We start from the raw sequence: 18,804 nt of genomic DNA, 5'->3' as shown, positions 1-18,804 counted from the left end.
ATCTTGACTGTAAAACGTTTCACTGCAGCACTATTTACAATAGCCAGGACATGGAAGCAACCTAAATGTCCATCAACAGATGAATGGATAGAGAAGATATGGCACATATATACAATGGAATATTACTCAGCTGTAAAAAGCAATGAAACTGGGACATTTGTAGAGACATGGATGGACCTAGAGACTGTCGTACAGAGTGAAGTGAGTCAGAAAGAGAAAAACAAAATATTGTATTGTTAACACATATATTGCGGACTATAGAAAAATGGTACAAATCAACCGGTTTGCAAGGCAGAAATAGACACAGATGTAGAGAACAAACATATGAACACCAAGTGGGGAAAGCAGGGAGGGTTGGGGGGGAATGAATTGGGAGGCTGGGATACCAAATTGTACCCTCTAAATACATGCAGTTTATTGTATGTTAACTGTATCTCAATAAAAGTTCTTTAAAACAAATAAACAAACAAAAAACATAAAGCAGTTTCTCCTTATGCTGTAGATCAGGGGTCCCCAGCTCTTGGGCCAGGGACCGGACGGGTCCAGGGCCTGTTAGTAACGGGGGCGGGGGGGGGGGGCCACAGCAGGAGGAGAGAAGCTTCATCTGCATTTGCAGCCGCTCCCCACTGCTTGCATCACCACCTGAGCTCCATCTCCTGCCAGCACTATGTTGAGTAGTATAATTATTTCAATATCTATGACAATGTAATAGTAATAGAAATAAAGTGCACAATAAATGTAATGTGTTTGAATCATCCCAAAACCACCCCTCACCCCGACCCTGTCCATGGAAAAGTTCTCTTCTGCAAAACCGGTCCCTGGTGCCAAAAAGGTTGGGGACCACTGCTGTATATACATGAAGTGTGATCTCTTACCTTAGACATCTTCAGTGAAGTTTTGTCAATCTGTTTAAAAAAAAAATACATGTACATCCATCCACATATACAAATATTTAATTAACTGACACATAAAAAGGCTTACACATATGGCATCAATAGCTTTTTACTCAGCTTCTCATTACATCAAATACTTCCCCCCAAATGATGAGATTATCACCTCTCATCATATAAACTAGATATAAAATATTAAGCTAATGAATGCTACCATCTATACACATGCATACATATATACATTCCACATTTTCAACAATACCTTTTTCAGTACTGATTATATGTTAGTCACTAGGGATGTAATGGGAGAAAAAGACAAATTCCCACAAATCTGGAATTACGTAATTTCCTTTCTCTCTTTGAAAGCTTTGTACAAGGAAGGGGTGCCTGTTGGAGCCTACCGGTTTGCCATCTGCTGGAGATTCCCTGAGCTCCTGAGAACCAGACCTTGACACTGGGGCACGCAGAGCAATACAACTACACTTACAAGTAAAGGAAAAAGGACCGAAGGCAGCTGAGTGTTTGAGGAACCCTGGGAGATGTGGAGTCACTGGCTAACCTTTGCTAACAAAGTCAAGAGGTGTGAATGCAGGCACATTTGATTCCTTCTGGTGCTTAGAAACTTGCTAGAAAACTTCATTTTCTTGCCTCCCCATTTCCCTCAGACTGAAACATTCCTGAATACTAAGTTTCCTTTTTGAATGGAAATATTCCAAACCACCTCTGAACAAGTGGTTAAGGGAGGTTAAGACAGCTGTAGGATCCCAACTCTCTAACCCTGTGGTATGATGTCATAGAAGATAAGGGCATAGTCTAGGCTCTCCCTTTCTGTGGCCCTGGGGAAGCCTTCCTCTCATCCACCGGGCAGGAAGGAGAGGGGAAGAGGGAGAGGGGTCTGTAAACTGCTTCTTACTATGACAGATCATCACGGCGGGGGGGGGGGGGGGGGGCACAGTACTGACTAGGTGAAGCCTAACGTGCCAAGGAAGTACCACTACTGAATAAGGAAACAGGTAAAGCTCCGTCTAGGTTGTCCAAAATGCTTCAACCTAGGCAGCAGAATGAAGCTTACAGGACAGCAGGAACACCAGGCAATGAGAGAAGCAGGAGATGAAGGGTTCCTGGGAAGGAAGAACCAGAAAGGAAGGAAAAGAATACAGTGAATCCTGGAAGAGCTTGGGAACAGAGGCTCTGGGGGTGAGGACTCCAGGGGTCCCATGTGAGTGTGCCCCCATCTCCCTGCCTCCAAAATGAGCTCAACAGCCGAGCTGCAGGAGGAGGAAGACAACAGTTGGAACAAAAAAAGTAATATCACTATGATGAAGACACAAGCACCGTATTTCAAACTAGACTTTTTGGACCTAAAACCCACGATTTTCAAATTCAAACTCTGGTAGCTGAGTTGAATGAAAGGTCACAGGAGAGACTGGAATGTGACGTGGAAGACCAAATATAAGAAATCTTAGTGCACAAGGCAAACAACAGAGAGAGAAATCATGGGTAAAAGCCTTCTAGGAAATCTAACTGTTAACAGTAAGAGCTCCCATGAGTACAAGAGACAGATGGAGGAAAACAAAATAGTAATAAGAGAAGAAAAATTTCCCCCAAAGAGCAATCCCAGAGTCTACCTGGGATTGTGTAATACAGGCGTGAACTAAGATCTCTTGAATAGAAGGGACCTCCTAGGGGAACACTACTCACCGTCCAGAATGTAATATACTAAACTTCCTCAGCTAAACCTAAGAGTCAGGGCATGAGTGAGAGCAGAGAGGTGACATTTTCAAGAGGGAGAAGGGAGCAGTCAGTTGGAATATAGATGGTCTTGGCCGAAGAAGCAGCTGACATATTCTTTTAAATAATTAACAGGTAAGTATCTGATAATTAAAGAAAAGGGAAGGTAGCCATTTAAAAAACTTACTTCCAAATTAAGAGAAAAATATGGAACAGCAACTTGATCAAACCAGTAAAAATATAAAAAGAAAAAAGAAATAGAAAAAAGAAATAGAAAAATTCAAGAGTATCAGTCATCAACCTAAATGTGAAAGAAGCAAATTCTCTCCTTAAAAGGGGAGATAGGTTTTTTTGGGCGGTGGGGGTGGGAAGAACACCAGAAAACCAGGGTATGTTATATGGAAGAATTTACGCTTAAAACAAAGTAGCTAAAAAATGCTGAAAACAAAGGGACAGGCTAAGAGATACCAAGCTAGTAAACACAAAGAGAACAGGGAGAGACACTGTTAATGTCAGCCAGAGTGGGATTTGAGGACAGTGTGGTCATGATAAAAGGAACAATTTGAAAAGGTAAAACATTCATAAACCTGTACCTATGAATACTTACAGCAGACAAACACATGGAGCAGAGACTAGGAAAAATACTTACCTGAACTCGATAAAAATACTATTCAAGTGGGAGGCTTTAATATTTAATAGCATCTCTCAAAATTGGACAGACTCAGTAAACACAGTATGAGCAAGGGCAGAAGACTAAGACCACCAGTACATCTGAATTAATTGGTGTAGAGAAACTGGAGTCAACATAATAAAGAAAAGTAATTAAAGAAAAAAATTTAATTATCATGTAACTGCTGTAAAGAAAATTTATGCAGAATTATTTCTGCAGTCAGTGTTCTCAGATCATGATCAGATCATGATCTCAAGATAAAAAGGAACTCCTAGTTATTCAGAACATTCCTGGATAACCCTTGGATCAAGGGTGGTAACAAAAACAAAGCCATAAGTTATCTAGAAAGCAATGGAAAGAAGATAAAAGCAAAATCAATGGGACACAGTAAAGCTTCATAGTCTCAGATGAGAATTTGGGTTTTACATATTTTCATTATTAAAGAACGTTGAAAATAACTCAATAGAAGGGTAAACAAATACATTCAAAAGCTGGTTTTCTGAAACAAATTCCTCATAAGTGCCACTGAGGAAAAAAAAGCAAATACCGAAAAAAAGGTAAAATCACAGACACAGGAGACCACATGTATCAAGATGGCCACAAGCTAGAAAATCTGGAAGAAATAAGATGATTTTCTAGACACTGTAATTACCAAAATTGAACCAAGAACTAAAAATCTGACTAGAACAAATGCCACTGAACAGCTGAGTAAAGAGTTACCAATGGGGACTTCCCTGGTGGTCCAGTGGTTAAGACTCAGTGCTTCCAATGCAGGGGGCGCGGTTTCCATCCCTGGTTGGGGAACTAAGATCCCACACGCGGAGCAGCGGGACCAAGAAAAGAGAAAGAGTTACCAATGAAAAAGGGACCAGGACTGGACAGAACTAGAGCTGAATTTTATTCAAACCTGAACAGATAAGACCACTGCAGAAAAAGGGAAAGCACTCTAACAACACACTCAGCTGGAAGGACGTCCCTGATGGCACAGTGGTTAAGAACCCGCCTGCCAATGCAGCGGACACAAATTGGATCCCTGGGCCAGGAAGATCCCATGTGCTGTGGGGAAACGAAGCCCATGCACCACAACTACTGAAGCCTACGTGCCTCGAGCTCGTGCTCCTCAACAAGAGAAGCCAATGCAATGAGAAGCCCTTGCACCGCAACGAAGAGCAGCAACTACAGAAAGCCTGCACAAAGCAACGAAGACCCAACGCAGCCAAAAATAAATACATTAATTAATAAATTGAAAACAAACAAACCCAGATGGAGAAGAAGGAGCAAGCTGGCTGGCTGTAGGTCAATCTCACTCATGAATATAAATGCAAAAATTCGCAATGAAATATTTGCTAGCAATTATATCCCAGAAATGTACCAAAAGCACCTATCAATGCAAGCTGTTACAACAAATTAAAGGAGAAAACCATATGTGAATAGATGCTGAAGACACGTGATAAAATTCAGCAACCAATTATAATTATAATAAACACACTTAGTGAAGAAACTGCTTAGATATGTTTCTGGAAACCAATGACAAACGTTATTCTCTAAACAGCAGATGCTAAATTTAAATTATAATCACTAATGAGGAAGGGAAGCGCACTACCACCAAAGTTACCTTAAAACACTCGTGAAAAATTCCAAACATGCACAAAAGTAAACAAAACCCACACGGACCACCCCACCCTCCAGATTCAACAGTTACCAGCTCAAACATCCCTTCGGCCACTGTCTCCGGTCTCTGATCACGAGTGCTAGGTATTTCTAAAATAAGGACTTAAAAATGACAAGCCATTATCCAAAGGAAATTAGCAACAGTCCTTTAACCAAATACAGTGTTCCTATTTCTGATTGTCTTTTTTTATTGCTGTTCACTTGAATTAGGTCACAAACAAGACTCTGACGTTGCAATCTCACCGTGGTTACTTACTACTACTCTGGCAAATTTAGTGAGAATGACTTTGCTGATATGATTGAACACAAAAAACCCCCACAAATACTTCGGCTAAAAAAAAGTTCTAGAATATGATAATTTAGTTAAGGTGGCTGGATATAAGACAGGTGTAAGTCAAAAGTTCTATTCTGCACTAGCAATGAATACCAAGAAATGGAAATGGGGGAAATGCCATTTATAAGAGAGCAGAAACAAAACAAATGCAGTAACAAATTTACAAATAAAACAGACCTTGCCTGAATCAAATCATTTTTATTTCCTAAGTTAGTATATAAATGTGGTCCAATCCCAGCTGGACTCCCCTAATTATGTTTTGTTTTGTTTTCCTTGAAGGACTGGATAGAACGATTTTCAAGTTCACCTGGAGAATAAATGCCTGAGGACAGAAAAGGAAGAGTGGGCTCTCGCCTTACCAGCTATCGCATGCATCTGATTTCAAACCAACCCGGTGGGGCAGAGCACTGTCACGAAGTATCTCTGGAGCTTCCACACACCCACTCCTCACTGAACTCTGGGCCCCTGCCTGTGTGCCAACCAGCTTCACGTGAGCACTCTGACAGTACTGCGCCTTGAGTCCACCGGTGCGCACCCCTTACCCTGATCAGTAGGCAAGAAGGGAACCAACACTCCCATCAGTTTCCACCCACTTAAAGCCTATCTTGACACATATGGGGAAATGGAGAATACTATTGTAACATTACTGGAACAGGATGTGAATTCTCAAAAAAACACTTATTTCAACTTTGCTTTAATTTTATCAAGTTTCTCTTACCACAACCTATTTCTTTCAAACTCAAGTTTTTGTTTTTTCCTGAAATATAGTTTGTATCCACTACAGTTTTCCAGCAGTTTAAGTTAGTAACTGAGTAATGTAAAATGGAAGCTGAAAGAAAAATGCTTAACTCCTGGTTTCCAGTGAAAAAGCCTGGATCCAGCAACACAAATGCCAGAAAGCACTGCGATTAGTTTAAACCTTGGATGCAGGTCCATCGAACTCCCCAAACCTAAGAAATTCATCAAATGAAAAATTTATGCACTTACGTTGTACTCATTCTAGATACTAGAAACTATTCAAAACTTTTTTCTTCTTGACACAGGGCTTCCGTCTTCCAGAGCAATACTCCCACCCCAATCCACACAGAAAAAACCAACTTTTCTAATTATTTTTAGAAAGACAAAGAACAGACAGCTAAAACTGGGTTCTTGGCAACATAAACTTCCTTTGCGCGCGGCACTGATGTGCACCAGTGGACTACCGAACACCACTGTTCACTGACACGCTATCCTTGTACTTACACACCCTATCCCCATCCACAACGACCCTGCGAGACAGGACCCGAAGGTCCACAGGCCCGCCTCCAGAGCCCTTGGAACATCTGGCGTTCAGAGCCTTTGGATCTGAGGTGCACGTACAGTATTCCACAACACTCTTAACAGCATCAGCGCAGCACCCCACCACCAGAGCTGAAGCGCGAATCGAGATGAAGGAGACTATAGAAACGGCTTCACCCCGATTCTGCTGCCAAGTGAGTTCTGACTCCCCTTCTCTCTGGAGAAAAAACAAAACCACCTTTTCCTTTTCCAGCAGCTTCTGTCTTTCAAGCCGAGTATGAAAAGGACCGGGACCATATTTTCTGAAGACTGTAGAGTGAGGTTCCCGCCCATGCCATCCCCATTTCCCTGGTAGCCCTGCTAGTTCAAGAGAGTGAGAACGCAAATCTGATCTGACTGAAGAGCCCTTGTTCTCTACCCTGCGCTGCAGGACTTGGTGAGAGATCCAGACAGAAAACGGAAAAAAAAAATCAGGATAACTTTACAGCTGAGGAGATCACCGCCCACATTCACTGCGAGTCAGATTGCCAGGCGGTGCAAAGAAAGCCTAAGTGTGAGCTACCAAAACCGAAAATAACGAACCTCACTTTACAAACACCAAGAAAGCAGCGTGCACGACCCCTACCACAACCACACATCTCTCCTTCTGATGGCGAGGCTGCTTTCGGCATTACGTCGGTCTTGAGCTGTTACAACGACCCGAGTCGCTCCCGAGATACCTGAACACCTGCTGTGTGCTGGGTCGCCGCGCTAGGCACCGAGTAAGGCTGGGCAGGACCAGCGCCGCAGGGAACAGAGCAGGTGCCAGGCGAGCAAACGGCGCAGAGACGTGGGCTCCGGGCACGAGGCGGGCTCCGGACCAAGGCCAACGCTGAGAAAGCCCACAGCAGGGGGAACCAGAAGCCTGCGCGGCGGGGCCGGGCGTCCGCGGGGGGCGGCCAAGGACAAGGCAGGGCGGCACGAACGAACACCGAGGCCGCAAAGCTACCCGGCGGTCCGGCGGGCCTTCTCGAGCCACGAGGACCACAGGTCGGCCCCATCTCGGCCCCCCCCCCGCCCCGGATGCAGCCAGGCAGGGCCTGCCGAGGGGCGGGGCGGCCCGGGCGCCGCGCGCTGGCTCTCGCCTCGGAGCCGGCTGGGCGGAAGCGGCCGGGTCAGCGCGACCCGCAGCGGCCCCCGTGACCACGAAGGCCGGCGCCCGCTCGACGCCCCAGGCCCGCCACTGACCCCGCCCCGAGCACCTCCCCGCGGGCGAGCGAGGGGCCGCTCGGGCTCCCCCGGGACGCACCCCGCCGCCTCCGCCCGCGCCAGGCCCGGGGGCTCGAGGAGGGCTGGGGAGGCCGGGCGAGGGTCCGGGAAGGCGGGGGAGGCCGGGGAGATCCGGGAAGGGCCCAGGATCCCGGGCCGGCCGCCCCTCCCCCACACCGCGCGGGCGCCGCGGCCCGCGTGCCCCCGGAGCAGGCCGACCACCGCCCCAAGCGGGCTACGGCCCCTCTGCATCGGCCCGCGGCTCGCGACCCCACGCTGGCCGGGACCCACGGCGAGATACCCACCGCGGACGCACCGAAGAACGAGGCCCGACCGACCTCGCCGCGGACCCGCCCAGCGCTCGCCGCCAGCTCGCGCCCCGCCCCGCCCCGCCCCGCGCGGGCGGGCTGCGTCACCGCGTCGATCCGCCCCCTTGCCAACGCTTTCCTCCCCGCCCCCATTCGCCAGCTTCCGAGTGCGCAGGCGCAGGCTCGTCCGCCGATTCCGCCTCTGCGCAGGCGCCGTGCCCCTCCCACGGCGGTTGGCCATATAGAGGCTGGGGGTGGGGGGGAGGTCAAGCGTAGCCTCTTCTCCTTTACCAAGATGGCGGCTCGCCCGTGTTTCGCCACAGTTCCTACCTTATGAGCTTGGTTTCCTTACGCTAAAAGTGGAACAGGTAATCTAATTCTTTGCCTTGTGAGTAATTAGGATGGGGGGAAGAGCATTTTTTTCGATGGAGCTAAATAACCGGTGAGAAGAGAGGCGGACGGGGGAGTGCAGGGGGCCGTAAGAGTTCGGAACGACCACGGGGAGGGGACCTTTCGCTTCTGGTCCTCTCCTCCAGGAAGATGGCGGCAGCACCGAGCGGGGAGCGCCGGAGCGGGGCCGGGGAGGGACGGCGAGCGGCCCGGCGGGGCTCCTCTAGCCCCGAGCCGCCGTCGTCTCGGTGGCCGGGGCTTCGCTTCGATTGGCTGCCGCGGGTCACGTGGGTCCGAGACCGGTGCGTGGACCATAGAGTTGGGCGCCCGTCCTCGGGGACGTGGCCTTCGTGTTCCGGAGCCAGGGGCCCGCGCGCGACGGGGAGGGGGGGCGGGGGGGCGGCCCCTCGCTTCCGCTAGGTGAGGCCTGGGGGCGCCTCCAAGCCTACTGCGTTTGCGCGGCTCAGGGGCGGGAGGGCGACGTGCCCGGCGGGGCCCTGAGCGCCCGGCGCGGGGCGTCCTCCCCTCTCCCGCGGTCTGCGGGCCCAGCAGCTGGCTGATGCTCGCTGGGAGGCTGGGCGCAACTACCCTCGTACAGGAAGCCTTTCTGGGTTACCCCCGACGGACCGCAGACGCGGCTCTGGGGCGTAGCGCGGGCCGCCTGCGGCTGGGTGGGAGCGTAGCGCGTCCCGACAGGGCGCGTTAGGAAAGCGGCGACGCGCTCGGGGCCGGGCGCCCGGGAGCGCGGCAGCCCGCGGAGGACCGAGCTGTGCGCGTGACCGTTGAGCGACGCCGTGGCACGGGGGTCTTGGAGGACTTCGGGAGCAGGACGGGTCACCCGCGCGGCGCGCGCCCCCGCGGCGGTGTCGGCCGGGAACAGAGGAGGCGCAGGCACTTTCTCGGCAGGCGGCCCTCTCGAGGCCCTAGGATTTTGTCCCGGCAGCTGCCGCGCGGAGCCGTCTCGGTGTGCGTGTGTGCGAGGAGACGCTGGGCGAAGCCCGGTGCTCAGGCGGACGTGCGCGCCCCGTGAACACTCGAAGCACCCCACGCTAGGCTCAGGAAGCGCGCGTCTTCCTAGGGTGCTTGGAAGCGGGGTTAAAGTCGCTGAGGAGGTATTTGCTTGAGCATGGCTTCCGTCATTTGAACCCCCAGGTCTGCGGGTCTGAGACATCACGCACCCACCTATCGTGAGAGTTTTAGGTTTGGAGAAAACTGAGCATACCTCGTCGAGTCTTGAAGGACAGAATGTGAAAGCCGTTGAAAAGCAGTGAAGACACGTTCCCGTGCCTGCTGTTAGTCCTGCGGTGTGCCACGCGCCTCGTCTCTGACGGGGCTGCGCGCCCCTGAGGAAAGCAGCAGCGCGTGGGAGGAGAGCACTCCTAAGAGGCCGTGCGCGCACACTCATGGGGACTCGAGGCCCCAGCGGACCCCTGGCACAGTGCCCCCTGCGCGGGGCCAGGCTGACCTCTCAGCGTCCTGATGGAGGAATGTCTTCTTGAATCACGTTTTGGTTTTTTTTTTTTTTCCCTTTGGTTTTGGATTTGGGGTTTCTGGTGGTCCGACTTTGACGTCCTGGCTTAACTACTTCAACAGTAGAAAATGTGTGCCAGATACCATTAAGGGTTCTGGGGATACAGAGGTAAAGAGGGCATAGACTTTTTTTTCCCCCCTCAAACAGTTTATGGTCTACTAGGGGAGATTCATTTGTAAAGGAATAGATGAGTGTTCTAAGTGCAGTAATGAAAATATATACAAAGTATGGAGGTTGGAAGGAGGGGGCAGTGATTACCTGTTGGAAAGTATTCACGAAGAATGTGGTTCTGAAACTGGGGTTTAGAAGATGAAAAAGTTTTTCCAGGTGGAGTCAGCAGGATGGGGTGTTCTAGACAAGAAGACTAGCTTACCCAAAGGGGACTAGTGACAGTTATAAGGGGTGGCTTATATGGGCAAGAATTGGGTGCATCCCTGGCATCGCAGGTGGTGAAGGGCTTGGCTGAGCGCCTGTTGTGAAGGACTTAATGCCCTAAGACACTCTAACTTTGACAGCATTTTAAATGATTACACTGTCCACCAAGATGACTTTGTGATCTTTAGCCACAAGTGGATTGGGTAGATTCGCCATTAATGCTTCACAACTGAAACGCATTCACTTAAAGGGTTTAAGCAGAGAACACTTTTAAAGTACCGAGTGGTACTTATATTTGGTATGGCCCATTCAGAACACGTCCATCTCGCAGGGCTCGTCATCATAGGAAGGCATTTCCCTTTTCTGTTAAGAAATAACCAAGCTCCTGGAAGAAACATAGCACACAGCTGAACTCTCAGTTGCTGACTTTTGGTCGTAAAAAGTCCAAGAGGCATGTTGTAAAACTTTTTGACCAAGTATAGACAGACAGCAAAGAACATTAATGTGTCAGGATGCTTTTTCTCTTGAATTATAAAAGCACCTCAACATTGAATATTTGAAAGCCAAGAAAAGAACTAAACTTTTTTTATGTGTATAACATTTAAACATTTAGTTACGCAAGTTATTTTGTGGTAAAGCCAGATTTTCATTTTTTTTTTTCCTTTTTTGTATTTCTAGTATCAGAGATATTTTAGAGGTGATACTCCTAGTCGGCTGCTGTTTTACTAAGTGAGGTAAAGTTCCTCGAGTACCATTTAAGACAAGCCAGACTTTTCTGGACATCTCATCATGTTAGTCATCTTGTTGATGCTTGCTGTTAATTTGATAGCAATGCATTGACCATGCACGCTCTCCCTTAATACTGTTTATTGGCACTCATGTGGATTTTAAAAGTAAAAGTTAATTTTATTTCAAATCAAGGTTATATCGTCATATACTTTTTAAAAGGTCAAATAAATCTGCAAAGTCTTGTAAGGAAGAAACGCTATCAGTTTCCTTCTCCTGATCATGTTTCCTCCCCTGCGGAACACCCACATTTGCCTGCCAGCTGACTGCTTCGGTCTTTGCCTCCATCTCTCACGTCCATGCCTGGCTTGCTCACTTACTGCCCTTCCCTCCCCATCCCACACATTGTCTCTTCAACTGACTGAGAGTAGATGTAATGTTTCTGGCTTTCTTTCATCCCTCTGCCTTCACTGTGTGGACAGATCCATGGCTGCCCAAAGCATGTGCACCTTTAATTTGCAGGTCCAGTATTTAGTGCTTGTATTTTGACTACTGGTACCATTCACAGCTAGGCCAAAGGCTGTGATGGGATTACTTTTCCTTTCCTGGAGAAGTTTTTGTTTTCCCTGAAGTTCTTAAGGGTGGTTTTTTTTTTTGTTTTCTTAGTTTTATATGTATTTGTCACTAAAAGTCAACCCTAAATTCACCAGTTGTCTAAGTCTCCTTTCAAGAAACTCAGTTCTGTTTATCTGATCAATTTCAGTAGGCCCAGGCCTCCTATCTGGAATCTCAGTGCAGATCTCACTGCCCTCAGTTTCCTGGAACCCATGTCGTTGTTGAATTTTTCTTTTTATTAACTCTTTCATTTTGATGAAATACCTCCTCAAGGAGTTGCCTGGGAGATAAAATTTTGAGAGCCTGAATGTCTGGGGTGTGTTATTCTGCCCTTGTACCTGTGTGAGAGGTTGGACATCAGTTTGCCTCTCTGTTTTCCATCTCCTAGCGTTAAGCCTTTCTAATTCTTGAGCCTTTATATGTGACTGTGCTTTCTTCTTTGAAGCTTGAGGGAGTTTCTGTGAAACTCAGAACACCCCGTGCAGTGATGCCCTTGGAGTCTTTTCATTTAGTGTCTTGCCTGCACTCTGGGCCCCTTTATTTTGGAAACTTCTGTTCTTCAATGCTGGGCACTTTTTTGGATTTAATACCTTGACCTCTTTCCATTCACTTTCCTTCTCTTTCTAGAATTCAACTATTGGACCTTCTGGGTTGACAGTCTGATTTTCTTAGGTTACCCATTTCTTTCCGGAAGACTTTCTCAACTTTATCTTCTATCCCTTCTGTTGAGTTTTTCACACGTTATTTCAAAGAGCTTTCTCTTATTCTTTCTATTTTGTAACCTCCTGTTTCTGTTTTATGGATGTAGTATTTCCTCTTATCTCTCTGCGGACATGGGTGAGCTTTAAAGTTTTCTTTTCCCTGAAGCCACTGCTTGCTTCTGGCTGCTTTTGTGTTGGGGTTTGGCTTTCCTGTCAGATATCAGAGCCTTTTCTGGGCTGTCTGGTGCTGTTTGTTTGCCTGCTAATATGTCAGAAGGACTCTGAGCTTGTGGTTGGTTGGGGCTTGCCAACTGGGACATTCACTGTGGAGGCGTCTGGCTGGGCCATCTCCTTATAGCACCCTGTCAACTTCCTCAAGTCTCTTTGGATCCTCCAGAAAAATGCCTCCCAGCTTCTTGCCTGGCTGCCTGTCTTCAGGGGGCCAAGTGAGGGGAGAAGGCCACAATCTTAGCAGTAACTACAGAAGAACTTGCCCGTCTTCGGGATGCTTTCCCATCACTCCACTGCAACTGGTGTCCCCAGTCCAAAGATTCTGTTTCCCTTTCCAGAGGGGAAAAAACCACGGCCTTTGGCCAAGAGACCTGAGAGGCCAAAAAAAACCCCCAAAACCAAAAACACCCCGAAAGTTGTCCTTTTCGATAGTGTTTTCTTACGACTTTTGCCTGGGTGCCCTTTAGTAATGTTACTTTTAACTTACAACTTGAGTTGCACTTCACTTCATTGTTCTTCTGTTAGTTACTACATTTTCTGTAGCCCAGCAGTGGGTTTTACCTTGTCTTAAATGTGTGCTGAAGCGCCTGGTGAGAAAGTGGGTGGAGGCTGTGAATAGGCCGGTCTTCACAGACAGAAAGTTCACATGGCCAGCATGCAGAGCAGGATTTCAGTGTTACTGATGATCGAAGTTGACGTCAAGATCATACTTCCCTACAGGCTGGGGAAAATAACATGACGTTTTAGTTATTGAGGGTGAGGGGGACAGGTATACCCAGAATTTGTGGAGTATAAATAGTTTAGCTCACTGGAAGGGTAATGTTTGCCTTTGCAGTGCCTATCCGTGCATCTCCTGTAGTCCTGTAATTCTTTGCTAGGAGTTTAGCCTGTCGAGGTACAGGGTCAGGTGAGCAGGTGATACTCCTTTCTGCAGTGTGTCTGTGAGTGGGAGAAACCAGACAGCATCAGCAGGGGTTTATCTTACGGTTATTCCGTGCACCCTGCAGTTGTTAACAAATGAGGTAGATTTGTGTGTAAAACCTGGAAAGACAGCCGTGAGGCATTTTTAAGTGGAAATAAGTACGGCAAATGGTAAAACAATGCATGTAATGTGATATTATTTTTTATTTAAACCATGTATTAACATATCCAAGAAAAAATATCAGATAAAACAATAGTTTTAGAGATATTTCTTGAGGAATGATCAAGAAGGATTGCCATTTTTTATTTTTGTTGTATTTTACAATATTTTTATGTTAAAACTCATTCTTTGGTCGACCGTATTAATGTAGTCATACTATCAGTTAATAAAACTGGTATGAATGTAGTCCCCTTGACCCCTGCCCATCCTATCCCGGGCTCTGCCATGGGTGCAGAATCCTCTCCGGAGGCTTTTTGTGTGTGTGTGTGTGTGTGTTTGTAAGATGTGATTCTTTTTTTTTTATTTAAACTCTTTATTGGAATATAATTGCTTTACACTGTTGTGCCAGTTTTTGAGGTACACCAAAGTGATTCAGCTGTATTTATACATAAATCCCCATATCCCCTCCCTCCCGTGACTCCTTCCTGCTCGCCCTATCCCAGGCCTCTAAGTCATCACCCGTCGAGTTTATCTCCCTATGTTATGCAGCAACTTCCCACTAGCTATCTGTTTTACCTTTGGTAGTGTATGTATATCAGTGCTACTCTCTCACTTCGTCCCAGCTTCCTCTTTGCTCCCCCCACCCCGTGTCCTCAGGTCCGTTCTATACATCTGCATCTTTATTCTTGCCCTGTCACTGGGTTCATCAGTACAATTTTTTTTAGACTCCATACATATGAGTTAGCATACGGTATTTGTTTTTCTCTTTCTGGCTTACTTCGCTCTGTATGACAGACTCTAGGTCTATCCACCTCATTACAAGTAACTCAATTTCATTCTTTTTTATGGCTGAGTAATATTGCATTGTATATATGTGCTGGTACAGCCACTATGGAAAACAGGTTGGAGGTTCCCTAAAAAACTAAAAATAGAACTACCATATGACCCAGCAATTCCACTGCTGGGCATACACTCAGAGAAACCTGTCATCCGAAAAGAAACATGTACCATAACGTTCATTGCAGCACTATTTACAATAGCCAGGACATGGAAACATCCTAAATGCCCATCAACAGATGAATGGATAAAGAAGATGTGGTACATATATGCGATGGAATATTATTCTCAGGAGGCTTATCTGTGCCCCGAGACCCCATAGCTGGGACAGCAGCCCTCATCGAGGGGACAGAGAGGCAGGAAGTTGCTGATTCAGAAACCAGTAGTCAGTTAGCAAGTGCCATTGAGCAACTAGGATGGATTCGTTTCTGAAAGAGCTCTCAGAATTGCCTTTTATTTGTGTGAGTTGATATTCTTCGACGTTCCTGGCTGTGGACCTTGTCAGACATGCTTGGGTCTTCGGTGTGGACTACTGGGCATTGGTTCCTTCTGCCAGACAGGACAGAGGGTGAAGATGTTTGAACAGGTGGGGAAGGTAGTCCTCACTGGACTGAGAGAAGACCTGTACGTCCCTGTAAAGTTGTTCTCAGTCAAGGACTTTTTCTTCCTTAAAAAGATAAGAAAGAAATCTCTGAGGTGGTTTGTTCGTTTGTTTTCTCTCTTTCTCCCTTCTTTCTTTCTTTCCTTCCTCCCTCCCTCCCTTCCTCCCTTTCCCCTTTTCCCCCTCTCCTCCCACCGTTCCCCAGCCCCACCTTGTTCAACTCAGTTTATCAGAAACTGAGTTTTTCAGCTTGGAGGGATGACACCTGGAGGTAATAGTCACTCACACAACATCCCATTTTGTGATCTGTTTCAAGGATGCACAAGTGGTACAGAAGCGATGCCTGTTAAAGCTTTCTGTGGTGCTTCGTCCGTGCCAAGCATCATGACCTTTGTTTCCAGCAGTGGTTCGACCAGGCAATTTGGTCTCCTCCCCAGAGAATATCTGGTAACATCTGGAAACATTTTTGGTTGACATGACGTGGGAGTGCTGCTGGCATCTCGTGGTTAGAGGCTGGAGGTGCTCACCATCCTGCAGTGCCTAGGAAGAACTGTCTGGTCACAAGGTCAGCAGCACTGGGGCTGAGAAGTCCTGCTTCAGCAGCTCAGTCCTTAGAGCCTGCTCTTGGATGTAGTAGTCACAGGCCCCATTTTCCAGTCGAGGAGAGTGGAGCCTGGTGGGGTGAAGCCACTGGCGGGTGTGGCTGAGTTAAGGCTGGGCTGCCTGCACTGCCGGGGTCCTCGTGGCTGTCAGATACCGAGGAGGGTTGTGGTCATAGAAAATCCTCCCCCAGCTTACTCTGCCAGGCCCGGGTTAAGCACTCTGCATATAAGCTCAGGTAATCCTCGCCGTGACACCAAAGGGTGGATACTAATGTCAGCTCCCTTTTGCAGGCAGGAGACAGAAGTACAGAAAAGTCAGGGTCTGTAATTATCTTTTCCTTGTCTTAGTCCTCATTTTCAGAAGTTCTCACATTTAAACATTCAGTCTTGACAGTTTACTTAGTGTTCCCTCTCAGCATCTCTAGAGTTTCTCTAAAATTTGGGATCCAGAGGTGATATAATGTCCAGGAGTGGGGCCAGTTACGCCTTTGCAGCAAGGTAGATATTCCACCTCAAAGAAAACATGCGGAACTTGGCCTGTGTCCCTTAGAATTTTGATTATCGTTGATTCCATCATCAGGCATCTATTTTTCACCAAGTACATGTCTGTCAGTAGATTTCCCAGAAGGAAGTGAACAAATCAGAGGCCCAGACCTAAAGCCGTTGAGCACCCAGGGCCCATCTCTGCAGTAACCTGCAGACGGCTGCTGTCCGTCAGTCTCCGGCCACCTGCAGGGGGTCAGCTCTCCCTCCTGCTGGACTAGTGGTTCCATCTTCCTGTCGTAGCAGCCCAGCTCCACCACCTCTGGCTGCCTCCCTGCAGTCATCTTATGACGACACAAGTCTGGTGAGACAAGACCCCTTTTAGTTTTACCTGCCCCCACCTTTCATCTGGTTATAGGATAAGCCACTGGTAGACTTGAACTTGTGTAGGATCCTCCGGCACAGCAGGGTATCCTGGCTGTGGCAGGGGCCCGTGTGTTAGGAGGGGATGTACAGACGGCACAGTGTTGATGCTGAGCTCGCGTCCTTTCCTGACCTTGGTGAGTCACGTGGGCTGCTGCAGGCCAGAGCGGCTGTCTAGGCTCTGAGGGGTGTGCTGGGTGTAGAGTAGAGCCCATCCACAGGTCACGCCTCCGCTCGTTGCTCTCGTGTTCTTCAGCCGCTGTTGGCTCTGGCCTTCGCCGATGGTTTCTCCAGAGGCCTGGATGTGCTCGGGTCAGCACGTTGCTGAGATCCAAAAGCATGCTGAGCATGGGCCTTCTGTGCAGCAGGCTCGGCCCGCGACGCCTGGGAAGCCCGGTGTCCTCTCTGCTGTCTCACCTTTATCGGCACGATTCCTTTCTCTAAGCTTGTAGCATCTCATTTTGGGGCGTGGGTTGAGCTGGGGACAAAGTTCCTGAAGTGGAGCAGTAGTTCTCGGCCTCACGCTGCTGGGGGAGGGAGGACCCTGTGTAGCAGTCCCGCTGCCCAGCTCTCTTCATGAGCAGGATGCACTGTCTTCCCGGCTGTAAGGCCACCAGTGGCCCTTAAAGCTCCTGGACACGGTGCAGGCTGGACCAGTGCTACTTTTGGTTTCTTTCTGGAGGGAGGAAATAGCTTCGGCCAGAGGCATCCCGTGTGCAGCGTTCTCTCTGCCACGTAAACTGTTGTGCCTTTCCAGGGAAGTTCTGTGGCGTGAACTTGGGTCTGTGCATCACGGGGCCTGGGCGACTGCAGTTAAGTGAAAGGCGACGGGGAGGGATGGCGCTCTGCGCCAAGGATCCCTTCGACTCAACGGAGGGTCAGGGGCCGGGGGGCACGGTGCCTGGGCTCCCTGCCCCGAGTGCTGAGTCCTCCTGCACACCTCTGGGTGTGTGGCTCCTGGGGGAGGGAAAGCAGTCTTCTTGCAGGGGCCTTGGTAGCAGCGGCCTGCGTGGCAACGGCTGTAGCCCCTTAGGAGATTTCCGTCAGGAGGTCTGGAGAGAGCTGCGCTCCTGAAGAGGTTGCCACAACAGACAGCCTCGGGGGAGATGGGAGCTGCAGAGCACAGCCTGACCCCAAGGACCGGGCCCCTCGGAACCAGAGGAGGCCAGAGGGAAAGAGAAGGCAATGCGTGTGTGAGTTAGGAGAAATAGTTTTTGAAAGGGCATCGTGTATTTGGCATTTTTTGCTGATTTTGAAATTCTGGTTGAGGTGAGTTGCTTGCTGAGACGTGGTTCTGCCCCTTGGGCCTCCCCTCTCAGTATACAATGTGTGGTTTCTGATTCATTGATACACAGAGTTGAAAGCTTTTCATCCTTGCTTCCACTCTTTTTCTTTAGAAATTAAAAAAGAATAATAAAAGAGGAAAGGATGGCTTTATGTGATCTTTTCTGTCTTTCTGAGGTACCGTTCTGACAGTTATCAACCATGTTCACTTAATGATGTCCTGTAACTTGTGAATAGGAGGCCTGGAGGTGTCTGGGTGCAGCTTTAAATCCACTTCTGCCTCGCATGAGATGGCGCACTGACTCCTGGACGTGGGTGTGAGGTGATGACCGGTCAGGTGTGGACAGGATCAAGGATGACGTGTTACCCTCGTCGGTTTTGTCTGTGTCACTGTTCGTTTCACTCTGACGTGATGTACTTTCTACTTTTATTAATACTTAGCTCATTTATAAATACCTTTCAAATGGAATTACTGAAGTGTATTGACTGTTTTGACTTTTTCTCAGAAGTATAAGATGAGTTAGGTGGTCCTGTAGCACTGGCTTAAGTCAGTATGTGTGAGATCTTGAAGAACAGTTTTTTTCTTTAGAAACAGGGCTTCTATTTTGATACATTTGCTTTGCCTGGAGCAGACTCCCGCCCCTGAGACCAAAGTTCTGTATTGCCTTTGTGGCCAGAGCGGTGAGCTCAGCCGTGCTGCCAGGCTGCCTGAGCCCGGGCCCCTTGGCTCCTAAGCTCAGCTTGGCCACCACTGGGACGTCCAGACCAGAGCCAGCTGCAGCCAGGGCGGCCCG

At 48.4% G+C, this 18,804-nt stretch overlaps 2 protein-coding genes across 5 annotated transcripts in view; one reads left to right on the top strand and one right to left on the bottom strand.

The window, feature by feature from the left end:
* Positions 1 to 8,480, bottom strand: part of SEPTIN2 (septin 2) — a 29,948-nt gene extending 21,468 nt beyond the window's left edge. Inside the window, exons 1-2 of one of the 3 annotated variants that reach the window (XM_057744130.1) lie at positions 8,461 to 8,480; positions 876 to 905 (exon numbers count right to left, since the gene is read on the bottom strand). In XM_057744130.1, the coding sequence (XP_057600113.1) occupies positions 876 to 884 (9 nt within the window). In that variant the 5' untranslated portion in view covers positions 885 to 905; positions 8,461 to 8,480. Of the gene's footprint in view, positions 1 to 875; positions 906 to 8,127; positions 8,235 to 8,460 lie in introns of those variants that run through there. The other 2 variants (XM_057744128.1, XM_057744129.1) reach the window with 2 other exon arrangements.
* HDLBP (high density lipoprotein binding protein) overlaps positions 8,349 to 18,804 on the top strand; it is a 63,755-nt gene continuing 53,299 nt past the window's right edge. Inside the window, exons 1-2 of one of the 2 annotated variants that reach the window (XM_057744125.1) lie at positions 8,349 to 8,498; positions 9,673 to 10,159. The gene's annotated coding sequence lies outside the window, so the exon portion shown is untranslated. The remainder of the gene's footprint in view (positions 8,499 to 9,672; positions 10,160 to 18,804) is intronic. The other variant, XM_057744126.1, reaches the window with a different exon arrangement.

This window comes from Hippopotamus amphibius, chromosome 8 (genome assembly GCF_030028045.1).
Source record: "Hippopotamus amphibius kiboko isolate mHipAmp2 chromosome 8, mHipAmp2.hap2, whole genome shotgun sequence".
Classification (NCBI taxonomy): Eukaryota; Metazoa; Chordata; class Mammalia; order Artiodactyla; family Hippopotamidae; genus Hippopotamus; species Hippopotamus amphibius.
The sequence above is the reverse complement of the archived record's forward strand: the minus strand, read 5'-3'. Positions and strand labels throughout refer to the sequence as shown.